This window comes from Acipenser ruthenus, chromosome 28 (genome assembly GCF_902713425.1).
Source record: "Acipenser ruthenus chromosome 28, fAciRut3.2 maternal haplotype, whole genome shotgun sequence".
NCBI lineage: Eukaryota > Metazoa > Chordata > Actinopteri > Acipenseriformes > Acipenseridae > Acipenser > Acipenser ruthenus.
Genome location: NC_081216.1, coordinates 18816025 through 18838224, shown reverse-complemented (window position 1 = coordinate 18838224; position 22200 = coordinate 18816025). Strand labels below are relative to the sequence as shown.

At 36.1% G+C, this 22200-nt stretch overlaps 1 protein-coding gene across 1 annotated transcript in view; it reads left to right on the top strand.

Moving 5' to 3' along the window:
- Positions 1–22200, top strand: part of LOC117434516 (otogelin-like) — a 57234-nt gene that overhangs the window by 13960 nt on the left and 21074 nt on the right. Inside the window, exons 16-32 of the mRNA XM_059002779.1 lie at positions 1320–1452; positions 1585–1762; positions 2299–2423; positions 2837–3049; positions 3324–3489; positions 4327–4401; positions 4891–4934; positions 5283–5448; positions 14988–15095; positions 16344–16482; positions 17084–17218; positions 17427–17573; positions 18015–18134; positions 18612–18728; positions 21110–21266; positions 21512–21538; positions 21908–22075. Coding sequence (XP_058858762.1) covers positions 1320–1452; positions 1585–1762; positions 2299–2423; positions 2837–3049; positions 3324–3489; positions 4327–4401; positions 4891–4934; positions 5283–5448; positions 14988–15095; positions 16344–16482; positions 17084–17218; positions 17427–17573; positions 18015–18134; positions 18612–18728; positions 21110–21266; positions 21512–21538; positions 21908–22075 — 2218 coding nt within the window. The remainder of the gene's footprint in view (positions 1–1319; positions 1453–1584; positions 1763–2298; positions 2424–2836; positions 3050–3323; positions 3490–4326; positions 4402–4890; positions 4935–5282; positions 5449–14987; positions 15096–16343; positions 16483–17083; positions 17219–17426; positions 17574–18014; positions 18135–18611; positions 18729–21109; positions 21267–21511; positions 21539–21907; positions 22076–22200) is intronic.

The window sequence follows — 22200 nt, the reverse complement described above, 5'->3', positions numbered from 1 at the left end:
TGTCTTTAGCCAAAGTTATAAGGAAACATGTTTCGGAATTTGACAATAATGTAATTACACCCAATAGGTAGCATTCAGCGATTCAGACCTTTAACATGAGTGTCAGTTGAAGATAAAAGGCCCTCTGAACTATATTTATGTAGTGATCAAACTCCCTAATACTCTGACAGATACAACGTGAAAAGCTACGAAGGCTGTGATCCTGTCTGCCACAAAGCTTGCAATCTTCTAGTGCCACTGAGCTGATGATAGTAAAACTCATCATGCAGCAAATTAATTCAGTATAAAATGCCAGACACATTCTGGACAAGGAATCAGACAAGCAATTGACTCGGATTACCTTATCTGTGTCATGAGTGACAGTCTTAGCGTCTTTGTAGTTGTAGATGAAGAGAGTAGTCGTGGATAAAAAAAAGAATTATGTAAAGTGCCTGGTGAAAGAACCAGCAGCTCATGTGAGAACACCTGCTGATTGTCGGCTATGGCAATATTATGAAAGAAACAATTCATCAGTACAGGGATTTACTGTCAGGTTAAATTTCTCTCGCTTAAGGCTAGTCTTGGGGAAAGACAAGTTTTGTATGCTTGTTGACTCCTACAACACGCAGTATAATTGATTGTTGTAGCTCTGCGGGGAAGTTCAGGAGGTTGTAAAACAGGCTAAAGAGACATTATTTAGACAGGAGATTGTTTCACTGATAAGCAGGCAACCTTAAAGTTAGACAGGTTACAGACATAAGTGTTTTTAGTGAATATACTTGTTGTAATTAAATGTCTTTTAAAATGCCAATGTTCTCGTTGCATGTCTTGTAGTGTTCCTTGTATGGAGAATCCATTGCATGTTCCATTTATCTTTGCACAGCCCTTTTTCTTATACTGTATCTTGTGGATGACTGGCTGATTCCAAACAGTAGCAGAATACAATACTGTATGCAGTGGTGAAGTTTAGTAGTGTACAGGCAAAGTACACATTTACTGTAAATATGCCAATGGTTTGTTTGTGAACAGCCCATAGTAAAATAGCAATACATTTCAGTTTGATGGGAATTGAAGATGGAAATTTACAATGCATGTTTGAAATTGGACCATCTGCATAACCACGTGACTGAAATAACACACATCCATGTTATTATTTCTTCTGGTGTCCCCATCTCACAAGCTCTTGCTTATCAGGGGCTCAGTATTTCAAGTATTAAAGTAGTCTGGTACAATACATTTCAAACCTTAACAGTAATTCTCAAGTAACACATTTCGTGAGTGTTGCGTCAGTGGTGTATAAATTCAGAACTCTGTTGGTAATTTATCATTTATGTCTGCAGAACCTGGATGGAGCCTGTATCCAGTCAGTAAACATCATTGTCGATGAAGATCCAATGAAACAGATCACAGTGAATAATATAGGAGAGGTGTATGTGTCCAACCTGTATCGAATCACCCCACCTTATTCAGACGGTACGTGTAACTCCCATACAAAACGCATTAAAGAAAAGTATTAGAAGCATGCATAACATTTTCAGTATACAGAACATTTAATATAATAAATATAATCTAAATGGGATCCCTCTCGCTTTCTTCTTTCTTAAGCTGTATTTCAGATCCATGAGCTCTCGTCTATGTTTTTGCAAGTTAAAACTGAAGATGGATTGCGTTTGCAGTACAACTGGAAAGAGTTAAGGCTCTACCTGGAGGTAGATGAAAGTTGGAAGGAAGACACTGTAGGACTCTGCGGAACCTTCAATGGAAACATTCAAGATGATTTTCTGTAAGCATTGCTCTTGAACATGGTCCTGAACTTGTATGGTACTGTACAGTGTATGCACTTTTCATTACAACGTGCTGGGGTTTGGGACTATTTTTGCCTGTTTACTAAGTATCTTGGTATCCCCAAATAGATCATTTGCTTTTCAAATGTATTCAACATACTTCATTGAGCAAGCTGTGTAACAAGTGCAGTGGTTCCCCAAAAGATTCTATGGTTAACAAATGACTCGAGGTGGGACATGCATTGCACATTTATCCCTATTCAAATCTACCTTGGTATCCTTGAAAATATAATTTTCCCCTTTTAAAAAACAGGCAAGTTCAATGTTAAACCAAAAGGTATCCATTTTACTACCAATGGAAAATGAGTGGGTGGGATTTTATTCTTCACTTCAGGGTTTCTGCTATGGAGATTGCCATTTAATGCACGAGTCTAGTAAATGTTTAGTACACTAAATATGACAAATTCATCCTCAAGCAATTACTAATACATGTTTTACAGGAGAGTAAGTGACTACAGCCTCTTCTTTCCTGCAGGTCCCCAGCAGGAATGATTGAAAGCACGCCTCAGCTGTTTGGTAATTCTTGGAAGCTGTCCTCCGCTTGTGTTCCAGGCCACAGCATTCCACAGCTTGACCCATGTGACATACACCAGCAGGCAGGTGAGTGTTGGAAAGCAAATCCTGTAGAACCAGTCCACTGATAGAGAGTTACCAAGTAAATAGAACACAACAATTAGCATCCCTCAGGTAGAGAAAACAGTTTAGAGGGAACAAGAAACCATCTGCTGTTCGGCGATTCAGATGAAATCTACCAGACATTTAAAACTTAGGGTTATACTTAAGTAATTAGGTGCTTTTAATTAACATATAAATAAATAATCCTGTAAGCATTCTCCATGTGGTATGTGTTTCAAAACTGTAGTTATCAATACATACCAAATTATTTGGCAGCCATGGAGAGCTAATTTATAAATCTTTACTAATGTTAGAGAAGCACATAACCGGACAGACAGTGTGAGTTGTCATATTTGTTACAAGTTGAACCTTCCTCTGCATTTGCATTATTTCAACAGCATCCTACGCCTCTGAAATGTGTGAGATCCTAAATACAGAGCTGTTTGCCCCGTGCCACGAGTACCTGAGTCCCGCACCCTTCTACCAGCAGTGTAAATCAGACACCTGTAAATGTGGGGAGACCTGCCTGTGTGCAGCTCTGGCTCATTACGCTCGACAGTGCAGAAAGCATGGAGTCATTATAGACTTCAGAGCTCATGTATCAGAATGTGGTAAGTGATTATATTAAATGTAAAAAAGTTTACTGTTTCCTTCATTGTGGGATGGGACGCAGTTGGCTTCAGCCTTAATAATCATCGCTTTGCTTCAGCCATTCCAGAACAAGTGGGAATAAAATGTTATTTGGTCCTGTACTGTACTTAACATTTTTTAAAATTCTTTGCTTATGAAAAATTCCATATTTAAAAATGCATTAGCAGTTCTGTCAAAGTATTCTAATAACCAATGTTACATATGAAAATACACCAGTAACGTAATGTTTTGCAGCTGCTCAGTGCCAGGAAACAATGGAATATGGCACCTGCATCTCCTCCTGCAATAATAACTGCCGCTCCCTGTCCTTGTCCGAAGCCTGCGGTGAGGAGTGTGTTGAAGGGTGTGTGTGCCCTGGTGGGACTTACTACAACAGCAAATCCCAGAAGTGTGTGCAAAAGTATGTAACATACTGTACTTATACATTGCAGACTCAACAATTTAAAGGGTAAACAATTTTGAACCTGAACCTCACTTAAACTGTTTACTTTTGGGGATTTCAAACAGCACTAGTTTTTACAGCAAGTGAAACTGCACTGTTGTTACTGATTCTGTCCCTTGTCGTTGAGAGGAGATGAGGTTAAAAGCTCTATACCCTTACACATGTGTTAAATTGTGTGTTTTTAATAGTATTGCAGTTGGCACTCTTGGTATGGATCTAAGCACATTAAGAATATGGTTTGCAGTGTATATGGTTAATGTGATAGGAATAAAATAGGGTTAACAGTTTTTGCTTTTTAACTTCATTTGAAATTGGGTACAGTAGTTACAGTACAGTACGATGCCAAAAGCTGGGCAATATATTTTATTTAGAGATTGTGCATGTTACTGTAGCTTTGTATCTCTGTTCTAAAGTTACATTAAGGAATTTGTAGTGAAACCACCCATTCATTCCCCAGGAACCTGTGAATGACACAGATATCTGATAACCAGCACTAAAGGATTTGTAATACAGAGCCTGATGTGTTGCAACAACTTATACATACAAAGCCATTTTCCTTTCAGGGAAATGGGTTTAGAATCAACATGTGATTTCTAGTTACAGTATATACAATTTAAAAAACTGCAAAAAGGAATCTCTTCACTACAGAGCCACTAACTTCGACTGTGAATTGTTTATAAAATCCAAGAATCCTTTGCTTTCGCTCGAGCTGTTTTAATGGAAGGCATAAAAATAAATAAAAATAAAAACTGTACACCCTTTCTAATGTTGTATTAATTGTAAATATCTTTACAGAAATGAGTGCTCTTGCAATTTCCTGGGAGCAGAATATGCAGCAGGGGATATAATCATGATGTCTTCTGGAGCACAGTAAGACCTACTATATTTTTTATAAACAACGCACCTTGTGAAAAAAAAAATGTAGTCAGGTACATATTCTAATTCCACTCAGCCATTGACATGACACATGGTCATTCTTTGATTCCAGAATGGAGGGTCTGATGTTTGCACATTCCTACACAACTGTCCTATGATTTGTCAATGTTCCTGGGTTTTTCAGTGTATAGGAATCCTAGGGTGATGGGGCCACTCCACAGGACCTCTGACACCTATCCAGTGGTCTGGGAATGTGTTGTCTCAGACATGTCCTGTAATATTTTTTTAGTTTATGAATCACACTTTATATATTGTATATGAACTGTCCCTTTTAAAAATTAATCAGAAATTGGCATTATGCCTTACAATAATTTATTAAGCTTTTATCATGGCATATTGTAGTTTCTGTAGTTATATATTTACTGTACAATACATCCTAGGTAAGCAACATTTTATGAAATAACAATCTCTTAATCATTCTAGAATTTGTAAAGATGGTCAAATGATGTACCAAGGTCCCAGTCTTGGTAAGTGTTTTTTTTTTGCAGTATGTATGAACAATATCTCTGGCAATGTTTAAAATGCCAGCAGTTAGTAACACAAACATATCAGAATAGACAATAAAAATGTTTTCTAATGTTGCTACAGCTACAAAATGATGAAGTAAAACTTATGAATTATATGTATGAAGAATCAAATTGAGAACAACCATAATAATAATAATAATAATAATAATAATAATAATAATAATAATAATAATAATAATAATAATAATAATAAACCAAATTGTGTCTAAACATTGCAATGTACCTAAATATAATACATATTTCTCTTGTTTAAACACATGAAATATTATGTGTATGTCTGTTTTGCAGACACAAAATGCCCCCCTGGCCAGTTCTATTTCAAGTGCAGTGGTTCTTTAGACAGTTCTTCAGTGAGTAAAGGAGTGGCATGTGAAAGGACATGCGAGAGCCATCTTCTGAACCTCACCTGCTCCGGACATGGTCACTGTGTTTCTGGATGCATTTGTCCACCTGGGTAAGTCAGAAAGAAAAGTTTTAAAATATTTACTGATTTGCTTTGCTATTGTTGGTTTCAAATATGTTTGGGTACACTTATTAAAAGGCTAGTTCTGATAACACATTCTTCAATGCTTTGGAAATGACTTGCAACAACATATTCAACTTTTCTTTCATGCCTTCTGTGTAGTTAAAATCATTTGTGGATGTGTTTATGTTCAAAAAGAGTTCAGCAGGTTCACTTGTTGGTACAGTAATGACCACCTGCCAGTCATAATGCAAAGAAGATGACTGATATATCAGTATTCTGGTTGAATGTTTACTTGATTTATTACAACCAATGGGTTCTAAGGACATCTGGATATTAGCTTAGAGTGGCTGTGTGTTATTCAAGAACTACTTGAGGTATGGTGTTGAGACATTCCTCTCTTTATTTGTTGTGTTTGTTTGTCAATCTACAACTATTCATCAAAGTAGAACTTCGTTGATTCTGAAAATAGTTTATGAAAGTACCTGCTTTTGCAATCATTGACATTTTAGTTTATCACAAAAAGTGCCTTTTCCTGAATTTTGTAAGAAAGTTGAGCATCTTTCTAAAAATCACTTTATTTCATTGCATTGTTTTACTAAGTTTATATCTAGTACAGTACTTCTATATGTGCCCCAGTTTCTTGGCAGGTAGGTTCACACCCTCCACAATCGCTAGGTCATTTTTTGGTTAATCATGTAGGAAACCAGCTATTACTTCAGTTAGATGTGGGGGAAGATCAAAACCGGTGCATTTGTGGTGGAGACGCAGAGCATAGTGAGACCATTGATGTGCATGCACTGAAAGGAAGACTTATCAGTTCAAGTACCAACAATCCATGAACATTACCTGTCTGGGAAGGTCAGTAGTTACGTTGGCTAGTTTTGTGTATAAATGTCTTTGTAATGTCAAAGGGAGTTAGCTAATTCTTTCCACTCTTCAATTTCAAAACCTTTAAGGGTTACTCGTTTTAGAATCTATTCTAAAGATCATATTACTTCCTTTTTGGTCACATGGTAAAGCAACTGACTTTGTGGTTCCCATCATATAACCTTCAGTATACAGCACAGAGATTTAGGGACATTAGGAATGATTTTCAGTGGGGGGGATTTCCAGGTGCTGAAAAAGGTTCCAAAAATAAAAGTCATCTGGCAAGGTAAAGGTTAATCAAATCAGCACCTTAGTTTAGCTGTGTGCACTTTAGGCATACCTTCAGCATAGAATGCATTACACTGCATTATGTTAATCTTGCAATGGAACATGTACCACAATAGAAGTGTGAATAAACAATCAGTGTATAAACTCGAGACTTCAGTATCTAAAATGGTAGACCTATAGCATTCAGACTGGGATAACTCCATCTAGCTCAGGGGTGACCAAAAATTGCCATAGACACAAAGTTTTATTAATTTATAAAATTTCACAAAAATCATGAATTCAGGGGTATCTGGCTGTAGTACCCAAGTTACGGCCACACAATCAGAAATTGATTGTAATAGACATGAGCTGTAGTAAGGTTTTTTTAACCTTTTCACCTCCCGGTGGCTATATCAGCAAGTACATAATGATCCTCAACTCTGTTCCTCTTGACAGATCAAACGGAGTGGAGTGTTCCATAGTCTTTATGGTGTGATACATTGACAGCTTTCCTTTAATCATTCCATATTAAATGTCTTCATCAAATGTATACTTTAACTGTAACCAAATTGGCAATACCATTTAACCCTATTCCTTTACTAATACAAGCAATACATTCATGTGTATTTTAATTATTTGTTTTTAAATAGGATTCTAGTCAAATTAGACTTATTAAAGATTGTATTGTGTATGTCCGTGAGGTGTTTTAGTTAGCATGGTGATTTTTTTAATAGAGAGTATGGTTACTTATGAACAAATGTAGCTGAATATTGATAAGATAAGAAAACATTAATTGTTTGAAAACTATTATTGCAGATAACAGCTTTTGACATTAAATGTATTGAGTTTACTGTAATAATACTATAGTACCATGGCCTGTAGTACAGTGGCCTGAGTACTTTTCTTTACAGGAACTTCATTTGAAATTCCTTTTGTCAACTAGATGTCTGCCCAAAGCAATAGATTTCAGGGGCCACCATCACCCTTTCCTTCTTTCTGCAACTATTTTGCACTCACTTTACTTTTCCCAGACAGAATGGCTTTTGTTTGAGAATGCAGCTCGGGAACCTGACCTATTTTGCTTCATTATTATTGCATTCCCAAAAGCCACCATTTTAGTAAACAGGGAGAGCTAACTGGGCTCCTGTTACTGCAACCACCCACTTATATATGTAAAATACATACACATGACTTGGTCAAATACATCTTCACATTTTTTTTTTTTTTTTAAATTTAAAAAAAAAATGAATACTATCAAATGCTGAGTACAGTTTTGTGTCAATCTTCATGATAGTTTAACACTACAGTAAAATATTCCATTATTTAAATTATCTTCTTAAAAATAGTTGAAAAATGGTACCAGAATAGAGTATCTTACCTTTCAATTAAAGGTAATAGAAAGGTAAGATACTCTATTTGCTGAGGCTGAAAATACAGCACTGAGGACAGACCTCTGTCATGGGATGTTTTTTGCTTACTGTATATATATATATATATATATATATATATATATATATATATATATATATATATATATATATATATATATATTAAACTCATTGCTTGCTAGTGCTGCCTCCTGGTCTGTTTATTGCTGTTATATTGAAGTGTGCAGGAGGGCCAGGACAGGTATAAAGTCAGCTGATGTGGAAAATATTTGCTCTTGATATTGTGCAATTCAGTTCAGGAATTTTTTTAATGCCCTGTGCTATATAATGGCCCTTGCTGGAGAATTTAGTATGCTAGTGGTGACATATACATATCCAGGTGCATAAAGCACGCCACAAACTGGGCAACTTGCGCGCCTAGGGGCATAACTCCTCCGGGTGGTTTTTGATAATTGCAGTCCAATTAGTTTGGGATCAGGGTAGGAGCTTTCATTTCTGCAGAATGTTTTATTACACAGTATAACTAATGCAACTAGTGAAATCGCAGGAGGGAAACAAAATAAATGCAAACCCAGTTTGAAAGTGACATGGGTAATACAGAAGAACCTCTTCTATCCAAACACAATGTTTCTGGGAGGTTATTCAAAATGGGCATGCTAATAAAGCAACACCAGCAGTTTGACTGATGGAACGTTTGTGGGGTCGCTCCTCCAAAGCAGAAAAAGAGGTTTGGATTAAGGGGGTTCTACTTTGCATTAAAGAAAAGTTCAAGTTCATGAATCCTGTTAACCCACTGACTGTTATTTCTTTGACTTCTAAATGGAAAGCGAGGGTCAGTGCACAGCTCAATATGCTGGTCATGCCGGGAGTGAAATAATGGAGTTTAGAGTTACACCTCAGATTAGCAGTCTCTGCCATGGTCTGTAAAAGCAGCTCTTTATATCCAGACTGTTCATGTCTGCATACCAGTTCACGAGGACACAGGTTAGTTGCTAAGACGTTTGATAGCCACCTTCCCTTTCTTCATTCATTTCTATCACCACAAGTATTTATGAAGCAGTATTCAATTTGCTGTAAGAAGATTGAGAAAGTGTATAATGCTCTATGCTTTTTAATTATAAACCTAACAACTCAGCCGATCAGGTTATCCCACTAGTGGATACTCTCAGAAGCTAATGAGATTTCAGAGTCTTGAAACATGACTTAATCTCGGGCAATAAACTATCACCATTATACAGCAGGCAATGACTGCTGCGTCTGACATTAATGCTTAATTAGTACACTTTTATCAAAATCTGTTTATTTAGTCGTCTGGTTTTTGGAAAACAGGTATTTCTTTGGCATCAAAAATATGAGTTAAAACACTTTGAAAATAGCATAGTTTTAAAATACAAATGATATAAAAAATATTAAAATACTGAAATATATTTAGCAGATTATTATAAAATAGCATCCCCCAGTAATTACATTGTGATTCTCAATACATTGTACAGTAATAAACGCTGAGGCTGCAATATAAAGTCTAGAATGAACCTCCCGCATTCTTGTGAAATTGCATTGCAGGTGCCTGTGGTAAAGTTTTTAATCAAATACAAATATTAAAAAAAACTTCTTAAACTGGAACTTTTTCATTATGCACTTTTTTTGTTATATAAGATTTCTTTAAAATCAGTCAAAGGAGAGGTTTATGGTACATGCAGAGCAGTGCATCCTTGTGCTGTTGTCCTATAGTTTTGTTAGATAGATGAACTTCCTGTTTAAGACTGGTTTACATGTGTCTTATCCTATACAGCTGTTTCTTCCTGGTATATAATCACTTCCTGCGCAGTAGATCACATGGCCTGATTCCATAGGATGTGATTTGATACCAGAAAGCAGCATCAGCTTTTACATCTATAGTGTTGTCTTTGAGATATGAATATTCCTATATTATAAAATATAGTACACACTGCATTGAGAAATGCACAGATTTAAGTTCTGTAATTAAAGTAGTGCTTCTGTCGTATAATTATTAGCATTCTCTTTTATTCATATGTGACTAGATACATTTTTTTTAAATGTGTGCATGGCAAATGTATGCCAGTATTGTCTGTATTTTTGTTTAAAAATGTGTTTTAAAAAATGTGCTCTGGAGTACCGTGAGAAAAGTCAAGGAATGAAAAATATTTTTGGTTTCCCTCTGCTTTTCACACTAATTAGGGAGGTCTTACGTATTTTAACTCTCTCCTCTCATTCTAAAATGTTATCAAAATCCTTAAACACTTGAGAAGACACACCAGTTTCCATTAGAGCAATGCACTGTGTGATTCTTAGCCTCCCCATTATATAGCCCACTACACACATACTTGAGGAACAATTGCTGAAACCTTCTGAATTTTTTTCCTCCAAAAATGCAAGCAAACACCAGCCTAGTTCAATGACTGTGTTAAGTACGAAACATTTAGAAATAAAGCAGTCAAACTTCTGAAGAAGCCATTATTACAGCTAATTGTTGGAAGATACCTGAAGCAATTTATAAAAGTGAGGCATTTATTCCATGTATCAAAAACTCCACTACAAGCCATGGACCTCAATTAAAGGGACATATTCACATGGATTTTTACCCATGGAACTGTTCTAGACTGTTGGTTTCTTAACAACAGTTCCTAAATGTTCCATGCATACAAAACTTAATTTAACACCTTTCACAGAGGTTTTAAAATACATGGGTTTTTTGTCCACATTATATAACCAAATATACTGGCTGTAATTTATGTGGTCACATGAGGTGTCATGTGATCCACTAGACCTATATAAGCTATATGACGGTTGTGTGCAACTATTCAGCTACAATCATGTGAAAGCAGAATGATCTCTGTGACAGTGGGCTACCCACCAAGACCATACCCTACAGTGTGGACTGTACTAGAAAAAAAGCAATTCCTTAAAAATACTGTTATTTACCCTGATAAGTCATTGATACCAGGCTGATAATGTCAAACCCAAGAGTTTTGTGATGAAGGATCTATCCTAATACACAGAAGTTTGGATATTGATGGCTTATCCAGTGTAACACAACTGTAAATAGCAGAAACAATTTAAGCATCAGTTTAAGTACAGTTCCTGTCAAGATTTGTTGCAAGTTAGTGCTGTGTAACTGAAGGGAGCTGTACCGCGTGGTACCTTATTTGAACAAGAACTTAATTCTAAAACCTCTGAACTTTTGTAAACTGTAACATTGGACAATGGGAAACACAACACAGTATATTCCCACATGGCCTTCAGGGAAATTTCTTGCTGGGAGTTTCTTATAACCCCCCTTTGCAGTTCAGCCAGTGCAAGGAGCGGCAGTTCAAAGGCTTTAGACCGATTTCCTTTGAGAAATTCTAGCATGCAACGTTCTTTCTTTTTATTATCACATTTGAAAACTGGAGCATTCCAGCAGTAATGAAGTTGTGTAACTCATCCAGGGTCATTATTTTTGCTTTTTTCTCTCGATTCTAAACCTCTGCTTTTCTTATTTCTGCAATAAACAGGTGGCCTGTCGGATCAGTGACCGGTAAGCTCCTTAATAGAATTCCTGAAAACCTTTTTTTCTTTCTTTTAGAGGATCAGCACCTTTTAATTTGAACAAGAAAGAAAGGGTGTGCAATTCATTAGAGAAATTGTAAATTCACAAACTATTTAAATAAATAATGCATGGATGCTGTTTGCTGTTATGATAGATGAGATTGGAGTGTGGTAGCCAGGTCATTTATCGAGGATTAGAGCAGGTAATTGGAAACTCCAGCTTGGATCAAGTGGCTGAATAGTTCCTCTGCTGATAAGACTGTACACTGTGCAAAATGCTGTGTGCCATTTTTGGTAGAGAGCTAATGGTCTCTTAAGATTTTAATTTCAATAAACTAATACATTTCTTATCTCAACTGTAGAAAACCGACCTAAAACCGTGTAATGTTAGCCAAGCATGTTTGTGGAATGTGGGTAGATTTACAAGAAGATAGCTTGATAGATTTGGTAGTAACTTATTGGAATAGTGATCAGGCATGTATTAAAATGAACACATATACTTTTTTAAATGTTGTATAGTCCATTTGCTTTATTAAACCATTATACCCCGACTTGATATACATTTAAAACATATTTGGCATGATTAACCTTAATCATGGGCACCTCAATGTTACCTTAGTTAAGGTAGAGTTGGTTTTATATATATTTTTAAAAGCCTATTGTTATTTCTGTATCCTGGTAAACTAGCCGACACAATTACATTACTAGAGCTAGGGTACAATTTAGTCATGTTTTTTGGAGATTTTTTAATAAAATGATCAATGTGTTGCTACCCTGTTTTGCATGAAGACAAACATTAATTGTTTTGTTTTCTTAAAATGTGTATAGGTATCGGGGCGTTATTCATATACAATTGTTACATTAGTTACAGAATTCCACAGGGTAAATGGAGTTAGCTTTGGTAAATAAATATGGCAGTTCTGCAATTTGCTTACTTCATCCTGTCCAGAGGCTTACCAAGCCTACTGTATAAGCTGTTGCCTCATAAAATAAACATAAATGTTACATTGTTTAACATTGAACCCCTAATAGTATTCCCAAACTGCTAACCCATTTAATTAGTTGGCAAACGTGGTGCAGAATGAGTCAACTACAACAAGAACACTGTTCTTCACTTCCATTATTGTAAAATTCTTTACAGATTTAATAACTGGCAAAACCAATGTACCAATGTTGGGGGTGGGGGATGTTATTCCTCATTAAAAAGCCCTCAAGCATAAAATTAAATGACCCGTTTAGTAGAGATTAATTTAGAATTATGGCAGCATTCCCCAATGTAATTGGAACTGGTTTGCATGTATTTTATTAAGCCCTTTACAAGAAACCATTATTGTAAAAATGCTGTGTTTTTAGTATACAAGACAAAGCCACTGAAGCCAAATGTATTTTTATACTTCAGCATCTTTCCAGTTCTTTTGAAGTGATATGTAGTGAATGTACATCTTTGTATTTTGTGGGGATAGGGGTGTGGGTGAGAACTAAAGATCAGGTTTTGTCATCTATGAAAAGGGGAAACCACCTTACAAAAGTAGGAGCAAACAACGTTAGAGTCATTGGGGCGCGTTCAATTGATATAAACATCAGCAGATCTAAATATCACCACAGTCTGTGTATCACGTCCATGACTGAAAGCCAAACACCTTACTAGCACTGTGAGTCTCCTACATGTACTTTTGACAAATATGTCAAACGATGAATTACAGAACATCATTATTGTTTTTAAACAACAACAGTATTTAGAACCACTACAATTTTAGATCAATTCAATAACTGGTTTGTTTATTTCCATTAAAGTTCAATTAAGATTGGGGCAAAAGTCTCTTTAGCGAAAGGTACTCCAAAATACAGCAGATACTTGCTGTTATTTTGTCATCTGGAAGACATGCAATTTGATTGGAATCTTGCTTTGTTTCGACTATTATTTTACAGGTCATTTGCTACTTAGAGATAGAGATCTGCAGTTAGATTGAGTCAATGATGAATCTATTGCACGCTGTTGCTTTGCAATACATGGTACATATTTTCCCTGTTCTTGAATTTCATGATTGGTTTCAAATACTACTCACATTTATATTATAAACCTTACACATCTTAGCCAGTCAGGTTCTGAGTAGAGAGACCATTATTCTAAAGGAAAGTGCTCTCTAATAGCTAAAAGGACTTTAAAGTCTGGACAATCTCTTTAAAAAGTGACATCAGTTTCAAATGTCCTGTTATATAGCCTTAAAACATATTTAAAAAATGTCTGCATGCAAGAGAATCATTCTTTATGTTTTTTTTATATCATTAATACCCTCTGCAGCAGTCATTTCCTGTAGATAATTGATCTTTCATTAAGTACACTCGCATTTGGTTCGGAAGATTTAACTGTCGCCAAGGTCAATTACTGTATAGAACAGATGATGACTGCTGCGGCAGACATGCATTCATGCTTAATAATAGGCTCTTAATTTCTTATATCGATCCAAATTTAAAAAGTACAGCATACTGGGCTGTATTCATAACATATATACGCATCTAAGAACATTGGAGAATCTAAATAAAACATTTATGTGAACAGAAATACATTGACTATAGCTCACACCTTCTTACATTGTACATCTACTTTTTAATTATTTTGTAAAATATTACTTACTTAAAAGATAATAATCAGATGATTTAATAGCTAAAGGATGAATTGTTACAGATTCTTTGATCTGTTTTCTTGGCCTGATAATAAAGAACCCTGTTAACACTGCTTTATCTCGGGTGTAACATTACGCAGATGAACCTTTGATTTGTTCTGACTCTTGTGAATGTGTTGCTTTATTGTCTGTGAACATGGCAGTGGGAATATTTCACTTCTGAATATTACAAGGTTAGTATCGGGTATGTCTTTAACATTTTGGAAACAAAATAAATTGGGAAATGAAACAAAGAACATTTGATTTAGAGTTTGTTCCTCTCACAAAAAACTAGATCTCCGTTTTTCTTAAATAACTTCCTATTTTTATATTCATATTATTTTTATTTATTTTTTGGATGCTTTCATAATACTTGAATCAAATTCTTCTTGAATTGCTTTTCTTTGTTTGTTTTTACTTTGCCAGAATCATGCTGCTGTTTTAAAAATTGAGTAATAGATTAATTTCTCCACACTCCAGGTTTTTTTTCTGAAAGGAAAAAGTACCAATTACACTAAAACGAGTAAAAAAAAAGTAAATAAATAAAAAAAAAAATAGAAAAATGTAAGGCTACTTACACAAGCCACTCAATCAAATATCTCAATTTTCTTGAGTTCATTATTCCTTTCTGAAAGAAAAAGAAAAGTACAATTTGTACTAAAGAGTATTGAGAAACCCAAGAAGATTCATTTTCATAATCCATGTAGTTTTACTAATACAGTACTCTTTGGCCAATGCATGAACTACACTACTTGATGTAATTCATATTATTTATTCTGTTTTAATTTGCTAGGTTTCTGAAACATGGTGATGAATGCTTTGAACCTATTGCGTGTCCATGTTTGTGGAAAGGAAAAGAATATTATCCTGGGGACAAAGTAACTTCTCCATGCCACAACTGGTAAGTATACACTCAATTATTAGAATTAATGGTACGCTTGTATGTTTTGACTGCATGATATTTTCTACCTGAAAAGAATTCTGAGAAATCTCAATTTGAAACATAAATCCTGCATCTAAAACAGTGGTCCTTGTAATATGCAGCCCCTGGTGGTACCAAGGTGTGGACCTCCTGTTACCTCCAGGTAAACTGTACTCCTAATTTTAATTTTAGTTTGCACATCCACTAATTTTGCTAGAGAAGTGATCACTTTAACCAGCCAGCCAGCAAATCTGAAGCATTTTTTTTACTTACATGACTGCTGAAAGAGTGGTATTTTTCACTGTACTGTATTGATAACACATGGTTTACTTAATTTAGTAATGTTACAGTGTTACAATTACACCTATTTTATATTTTCCTGAACTTTTGTAATTACATTCATTTCATATTACATGCTTTTTAGACTGGGCTATTTGAATAACAGGAAAATTTTCAACAGAATTTATGAAAGGGGAAAGAAAAATCCTTCCTTACTTGACTTGGGGAAAGTGTGAGAGAAAAAAAAAAGTAATTTTAAATCTCTGGGGATTCAAAGTGATTATACAGCCGGACACGACTCTCCCATTTTTACTACGGAGGTCAGTCATTCTGTTGTTACTCAGTAACGGGAAAGATGACACTAATTAATGACTCCTGTTCTACAACCACTGCTTACTGATGATTAAACGCTTCACAGGGATGCTTGAGCCCTAAAAAATGGTCAAATAATATAGCATTTAAGAGTAATATTTTTGAAAAGCATTTCCTGCTTGGGCTTAATTTGAACCCAGATTGCACAGACTAACTGTGGGGAAGGTCACTTGATCACCCAGTCCCTTTGTCTGCTGTAAAAGCTTCAAGCCTGCTGAGTTTTTAGAAACAGCCCTGGTATTATTGTCTGTTTTTCTTGTGACTCAACTTTTCCTTCTGGGGATACAGTAAATGATTTCACAGTGAACACAGTCATAGAGAAAGTCAATCTTTCCCATTCATCTTGGAGATTCTTGCAGCACTGTAGGAAGAAAAGATAAGGATGACAGCTTAATGAAGTATGAAATGGTGATTCAAGATTTAGCCTCTACACTTTTTGTGGATAATTGTATCCTCACTGTAAAGGAAGTTCTTTACAGATCCATTAAAAATGACAGGAGTTTTAGCATTACTTGGTTATAACTGGGCTTTCTGTCAGATTTGCAAACGTTTGAAGAATAATAATACGCTTTTTAGTGTTTGCCAGCATGGATCATTTCAATGCATCTTCCACCCATGCCCATCAATGTGCACAGCTTACGGAGACCGCCACTACAGGACTTTTGATGGACTTCTATTTGATTACATTGGAGCCTGCAAGGTCTATTTAGTAAAGGTAAGAACTAGGAGGAACTTGCTCCTATTTCAAAGTACAGTTACACAGAACAGTACACAGTATGGAATGTAATCACATTAGATTCTATGTATTTTTTTTTTACTATATAAAAGATGGTGGTGTAATAGACAAATGTAATTACCGTTATAAAAGTTTACAATGGCATGTTTGCACGGTATTCTTCCACTTTTACCATGCTTTTCCTATGGTTATACTATGCATTTACCATAGTTGGTGTGCCATTTTTTAAATATGCTTTACCATACCTCACTGTGCTTTACAATGCTTGCATATGCTTTACCATGCTTTCCCTGCGCTTTATCACACTTTGCTGTGTTTTTACTCTGGGAAACCTTTGTAAGGGAAATTAGTAAACATGGGGACCAAATATCATAAATTGTTTAAAACATTTGAAACAAAAATCTGTTTTGAGGTATGCATAAAGTTTAAATGAAATAAAGAAATCCCCAGCTGGATTAATACAGAGTTAAAGAGCAGCAATATTTGGATCTAACACTGTTTAGATCATTAAAATTGATACACACACAACCTTCTCTTGCTTCTTGCTATAATGTATATCTGTTTTTTTTTTTTGCTACAGAGTAATATCGACTTAACTATGAGCGTCACTGCAGAAAATGTGGATTGCTATGAAAGTGGAGTCATCTGTAGGAAATCGTTATCAATCAACATCGGGAGGTCATTCATTGTGTTTGACAATGACAGTGGAAAACCAGTAAGTTTGTAGTACTTCAACTATAACACATAGCCATAAATAAAACTTCAAGGAACTAGTCAATTTTCAATGTCTTACTTCTGAGCTATTTTTGTTAAATATCTTCCAAATTAAAATGCAGGTATTGACTATAAAGAAATAACAGGCTCATTGGGATTTGTGTTTACCATTCTACCAGTCTTAATTATGTGTATTACTTCCTGAACAGAACCCCTCAAGTCTGATAGATAAGAGGCAGCCTGTGTTTATATGGCAAGCAGGTTATTACACCATTGTCCATATCCCTACCGAAGATGTTACTGTGCTTTGGGACAGAAAAACAACCATACACATCCAGGTTGGACCTCGCTGGCAGGTGAGCATTCATTCATTCATTCATTCATTCATTCATTCATTCATTTCATTCATTCATTCATAGATCAAAGTACAGTACAGAGCTGATTATCCAAGTCTACTGTCCGGATTGTCAATTAACTGGATCACTATGTGGTCCCAAGAAAACATGCAAAAGTTATTTTGATTTTAAAGGCTACAAAGGTTAATAATTAGCAGTATTGCACTTTTAAAGCAGGGAAGCATCCTGACCAAATTGAGGAAAACATAATTTTACATGGTGAAGGGATTTCTCTGGTTTTAGAGCAAGCTTGTATGTATGCAATCGAAGCTGATGGTAATACAGGCCACAGAACAGAAGAGACAATGGGCCAGAGATAGAGTTTAATTAATACATGATCCTTTTGTTGTTTTGAAGGAAAACATTGCAAAGGTTAATATTGCTGACATTACTTTTTTTAAGGGTAAACTGACTGGACTCTGTGGGAATTTTGACCTGAAGACAGTAAATGAAATGAGAAGTCCTGAAAACATTGAATCTGCAACACCACAGGAGTTTGGGAATAGCTGGACAGCTGCAGAGGTAACAATGCATCTGAGCAGAGTTGTGCTTATATTATATCACTTCAGATTAGCTAATTCTATCATATTACTTCAGATTAGCTAAGGATCACACAACTCAACTCAGTGTTAGGATGCACAAGCCTGTAGCATTACTGTACTAGGAGCTGGTGTCACGTGGAATTTGGTCCTCCCTGGAAAATGGCACCCCCTGGACTAAATTTCATAGATCAGCCAATGAAATTCCTTTTCTGCATAAATGATCATTTTTTGAATTTCAGTCAATTCACAATTCAATAAATAATTGATCTCTTTCTGAGTAGTATGCTATACATCACTAGTAAAACACATCTATTTACTTTCTTTAAGATTCAAATGTTTTAAAGTGTATGACATATTAATTATACTATACTTTTGCAGGGCTTAAAAACCCATGATTTCTTTTTTTTTTAAGTGCCCCTTTTTTGTTGACTTGCCAGTGTTGTTGTTTTCCAATTAGTGTGTGAACAGCCCCGATATCCGCAACCCTTGCAGCATGAACCCTCTGAGGGAGCCATTTGCCAAGAGGGAGTGTGGGATCTTGCTGAGTGAAGTTTTTGAAGCCTGCCACCCAGTGGTGAGTATAAGTAATAATGCTTAAATTGCATGTTTTGTATTGAATTGTGTTGGACTTAAATGGTCTGTTTGTTATATTTAAAGGGGTAGTTTAGAGCATCTAAAATGGTAGAATATTTCATGTCTTCCCTGTTTAAAATCATATTATGTGCGTTCTGTATATTCTCTGTTGCTGTTTCTGCTCAGATCATTATTTACCAGGCTTACTATCTGTTCCACATACCAACTTGTTTCAATCACTTCAAGGGGGGAAGCAAGGGGTTTAGAAATTAGCACAAGGGCTCGGAACTGTTACAATAATTGTCCATTTAAGTTAGGAGCAAGTTTCGCCATAGTTCTTACCATTACTAAAAAGACCTTGAAGACTCCAATGTAATCAAATAGGAGTCAGTTGAAAGTCCTGTAGAGAGAGAGAGAGAGAGAGAGAGAGAGAGAGAGAGAGAGAGAGAGAGAGAGAGAGAGAATCTTATTTTTTTTTTAAGACAAGAACATTCACTCATATGTGGGTATCTTTGCCAGAAACCTAAGAACCTAAACAGCTGTCTCAACCATATCCAATTGTATCAACTCAAGCAGAACTTGGACTTTGTCACTCATAAATCCTCAGTCTTTGAGAGGGCTCTAGAGGAGGAGGAGGAGGGGTCTTAAAACTGCAGTTCCTTTTTTTCCTTTTTGTACACACATACACACACATACACACACACACTATAGCTGTCAATTGTTTTAACCAGTCCCATCACAACGTTAAATATAACACTTTTGTGGTGTATTTGATTGTCACCTGGACAAATAGGTTTGAATAAGTATTATATAGCAGAAAAGGGAAATCCTTTTTTTTTAAGAAAAAGCTTTTTCTTTTCTATTTCTAGTTGGTACTGTGCTCATTTAGAACACCCTAACCTGGATGAAACAACATTTCTGAGAGCCTTTCTGTTTGTATTTTAAAATATGTTTCTGCAGGGTTCCACTGAGATTAACCGTGCTGTTTACAGGGGCTTGTTGGTAGGAAGCAAAGCCATTTAATAATAATAATAATAATAATAATAATAATAATAATAATAATAATAATAATAATCATCATTTTAAAGACAAGTCATCACAAAGTGCTGTGCATAAGAACCCCAAATAAAAATAAACAATAAGAAAAATATCAAAACATTAAATCTAAAAAAAGCCAGTTTAAACAAATATGTTTTAAGACGAGATTTAAAAACACCCAAGGATTCCCTCATTTCTTTGGGAAGGGCATTCCACAACCTAGGGGCATAGGAACAGAAGGCCCGATCACCCACAGTTCGTAATCTGGTCGTGGGGACACATAAGAGTCCAACATCAGTGGCCCGCAAATAGCGTCTAGGGGTATAAATAGACAAAAGGTCAGTTATGTAAGGGGGAGACACACCTTTCAAAGCCTTAAAAGTCAATAGCAAGATTTTAAAATCAATGCGAAACTTAACAGGAAGCCAGTGTAAGGATTCCAGAACAGGGGTAATATGATCACCAGATCAAGGCCTACTAAAAAAACTGGCTGCTGAGTTTTGAACATACTGCAATTTGTTGAGGGTGTTCTTGGTAACCCCAGCAAGCAGGGCATTACAGTAGTCAAGTCTGGACGAGACAAAGGCATGGACCAGTTTCTCCACAGCAGGCATTCCAGCCAAAAATGTGTCAAACCTAGCTTGCAAATCGTTTTTATCAAACATTCGTAACCTCGTTACTCTCTGACCATTCACCCTCTTTAATGTAAAGTTTGATACATTGGATGCCGCTGCTAATATGAATGTCCTGCTTGTTTGCATCTGGGTAAAGCAACCTGTCTTAAAATGTTTAATAGGTTGTTCATCCATTTGACAAACGCTAGTAACTTGAGGACAGCTGCAGTGTAGACTTCCCTAGTCTGTGACTCTGCTTGCCAACACACCTCAGCCCTGACCTGGGGGGAGGGACCACCCACTTCTGGACGAAGGGGGGTATCATTCTTTGCTGGTTCAGCTGTTTTCAAGTGTTGGTTTGGTGGTGCAGGTCCAGGTTTGAGCTGAGGCCGTCAGACTTGTTTAATCTGGTTAGTCCAGAACCCAGGACTAGGAGAAGTATTAATATGCATAAGACCATCTCCTCTTGTTGATCCATTCAAAGAATGCCAACTTTATACGAGAGACAACCTTAACCTGAAACAGATTTCAGGTGCCTACTTTTGTTAGCACAGTACCTACAAGGATGTATTCACACCAATGCACACTTGCAAACCATTTTAGATCTATTATTAATATTTGAATAATATTATTTTTATGAAATGTATACAGACCAGTACTTCAGCATCTACGAAGTCGCACAATAGCAAACATACACAGAAACAATGTGTCTGATCTTTTTAACCAACAGGTTGATGTCACCTGGTTTTATATGAACTGCCTCACTGACACCTGTGGCTGTAATCGTGGGGGGGACTGCGAATGTTTTTGCACCAGCGTCTCAGCCTACGCACATCGCTGCTGTCAACAAGGAATAACTGTCGACTGGCGATCACCCACTGTCTGCCGTAAGCATTACTGAAGCTAGTTTACTGACTGCTTAGAATACCAACTGGAAAAACTACCCAGGATAGCTGGTCTGTCACGCCTTGAAACTGCATGATTATTTGTGTATCTGCTGTTACTTCTGTTGTCATTCCTGTTATTTTTCATATTTTTGTGAATTATTATTATTTTAAAATGTTTAGCTGAAAAACCCAGTATGTTAGCAACATTTCACACACACAAAATATTCTCTTTTTGTCTTTTGCAGCGTACGACTGTGAATTTTACAACAAAGGTAACTTTTTAAATATTATTATTATTCAGTCATCAATCTATTAGACATATTTAGTATTAAATATAAACTGTGCTATTTTTCAACATCTAACTATTTATTATGGAAGACAATTGCTTTACAAAAGGTGGAACCTGCAGTGGAGACAATAGCTAGAGAATTGCTGTTAGACCTCTAGAGGGCAGTAGATCTTTATTTCTAAAATGATGCTGCTCTCAATTTACGTTGTAAAAGAAAATCCCAAGTCAATGCTGTTAATACATTTCTATTTGAGAAGGGATTTCTGATATCCAAAATAACAACCAAGTTACTGAAAAGTTACTGAAAAGAATGATGCTGTGGGATACAATAACACAATACTTTTCTCCACAGTTCTGGGAAAAGGCCCTTTCAGACTAGTCACTTACTTGGAGGGTGAAACAGTCTTGGCAGCCAATTTCTCTGGTGGTGCTGCTTTCCCAGTACAGGGAGCCATCTCCATTCCAGGAGTGGCCATGCTGTTTATGCTGACCCCAGGATTGTGCAGGTCCAAACCACACGGTGAGCATGCATGTCATTGCATTGTGCACACTGAGAACATATGTGCAATTTTCAAGTAGTAAATAAGAATATAACTCCCGCCTGTATTTTATGGGCTGGGTGATTCTGTTTTTCAGGGAGCCTGT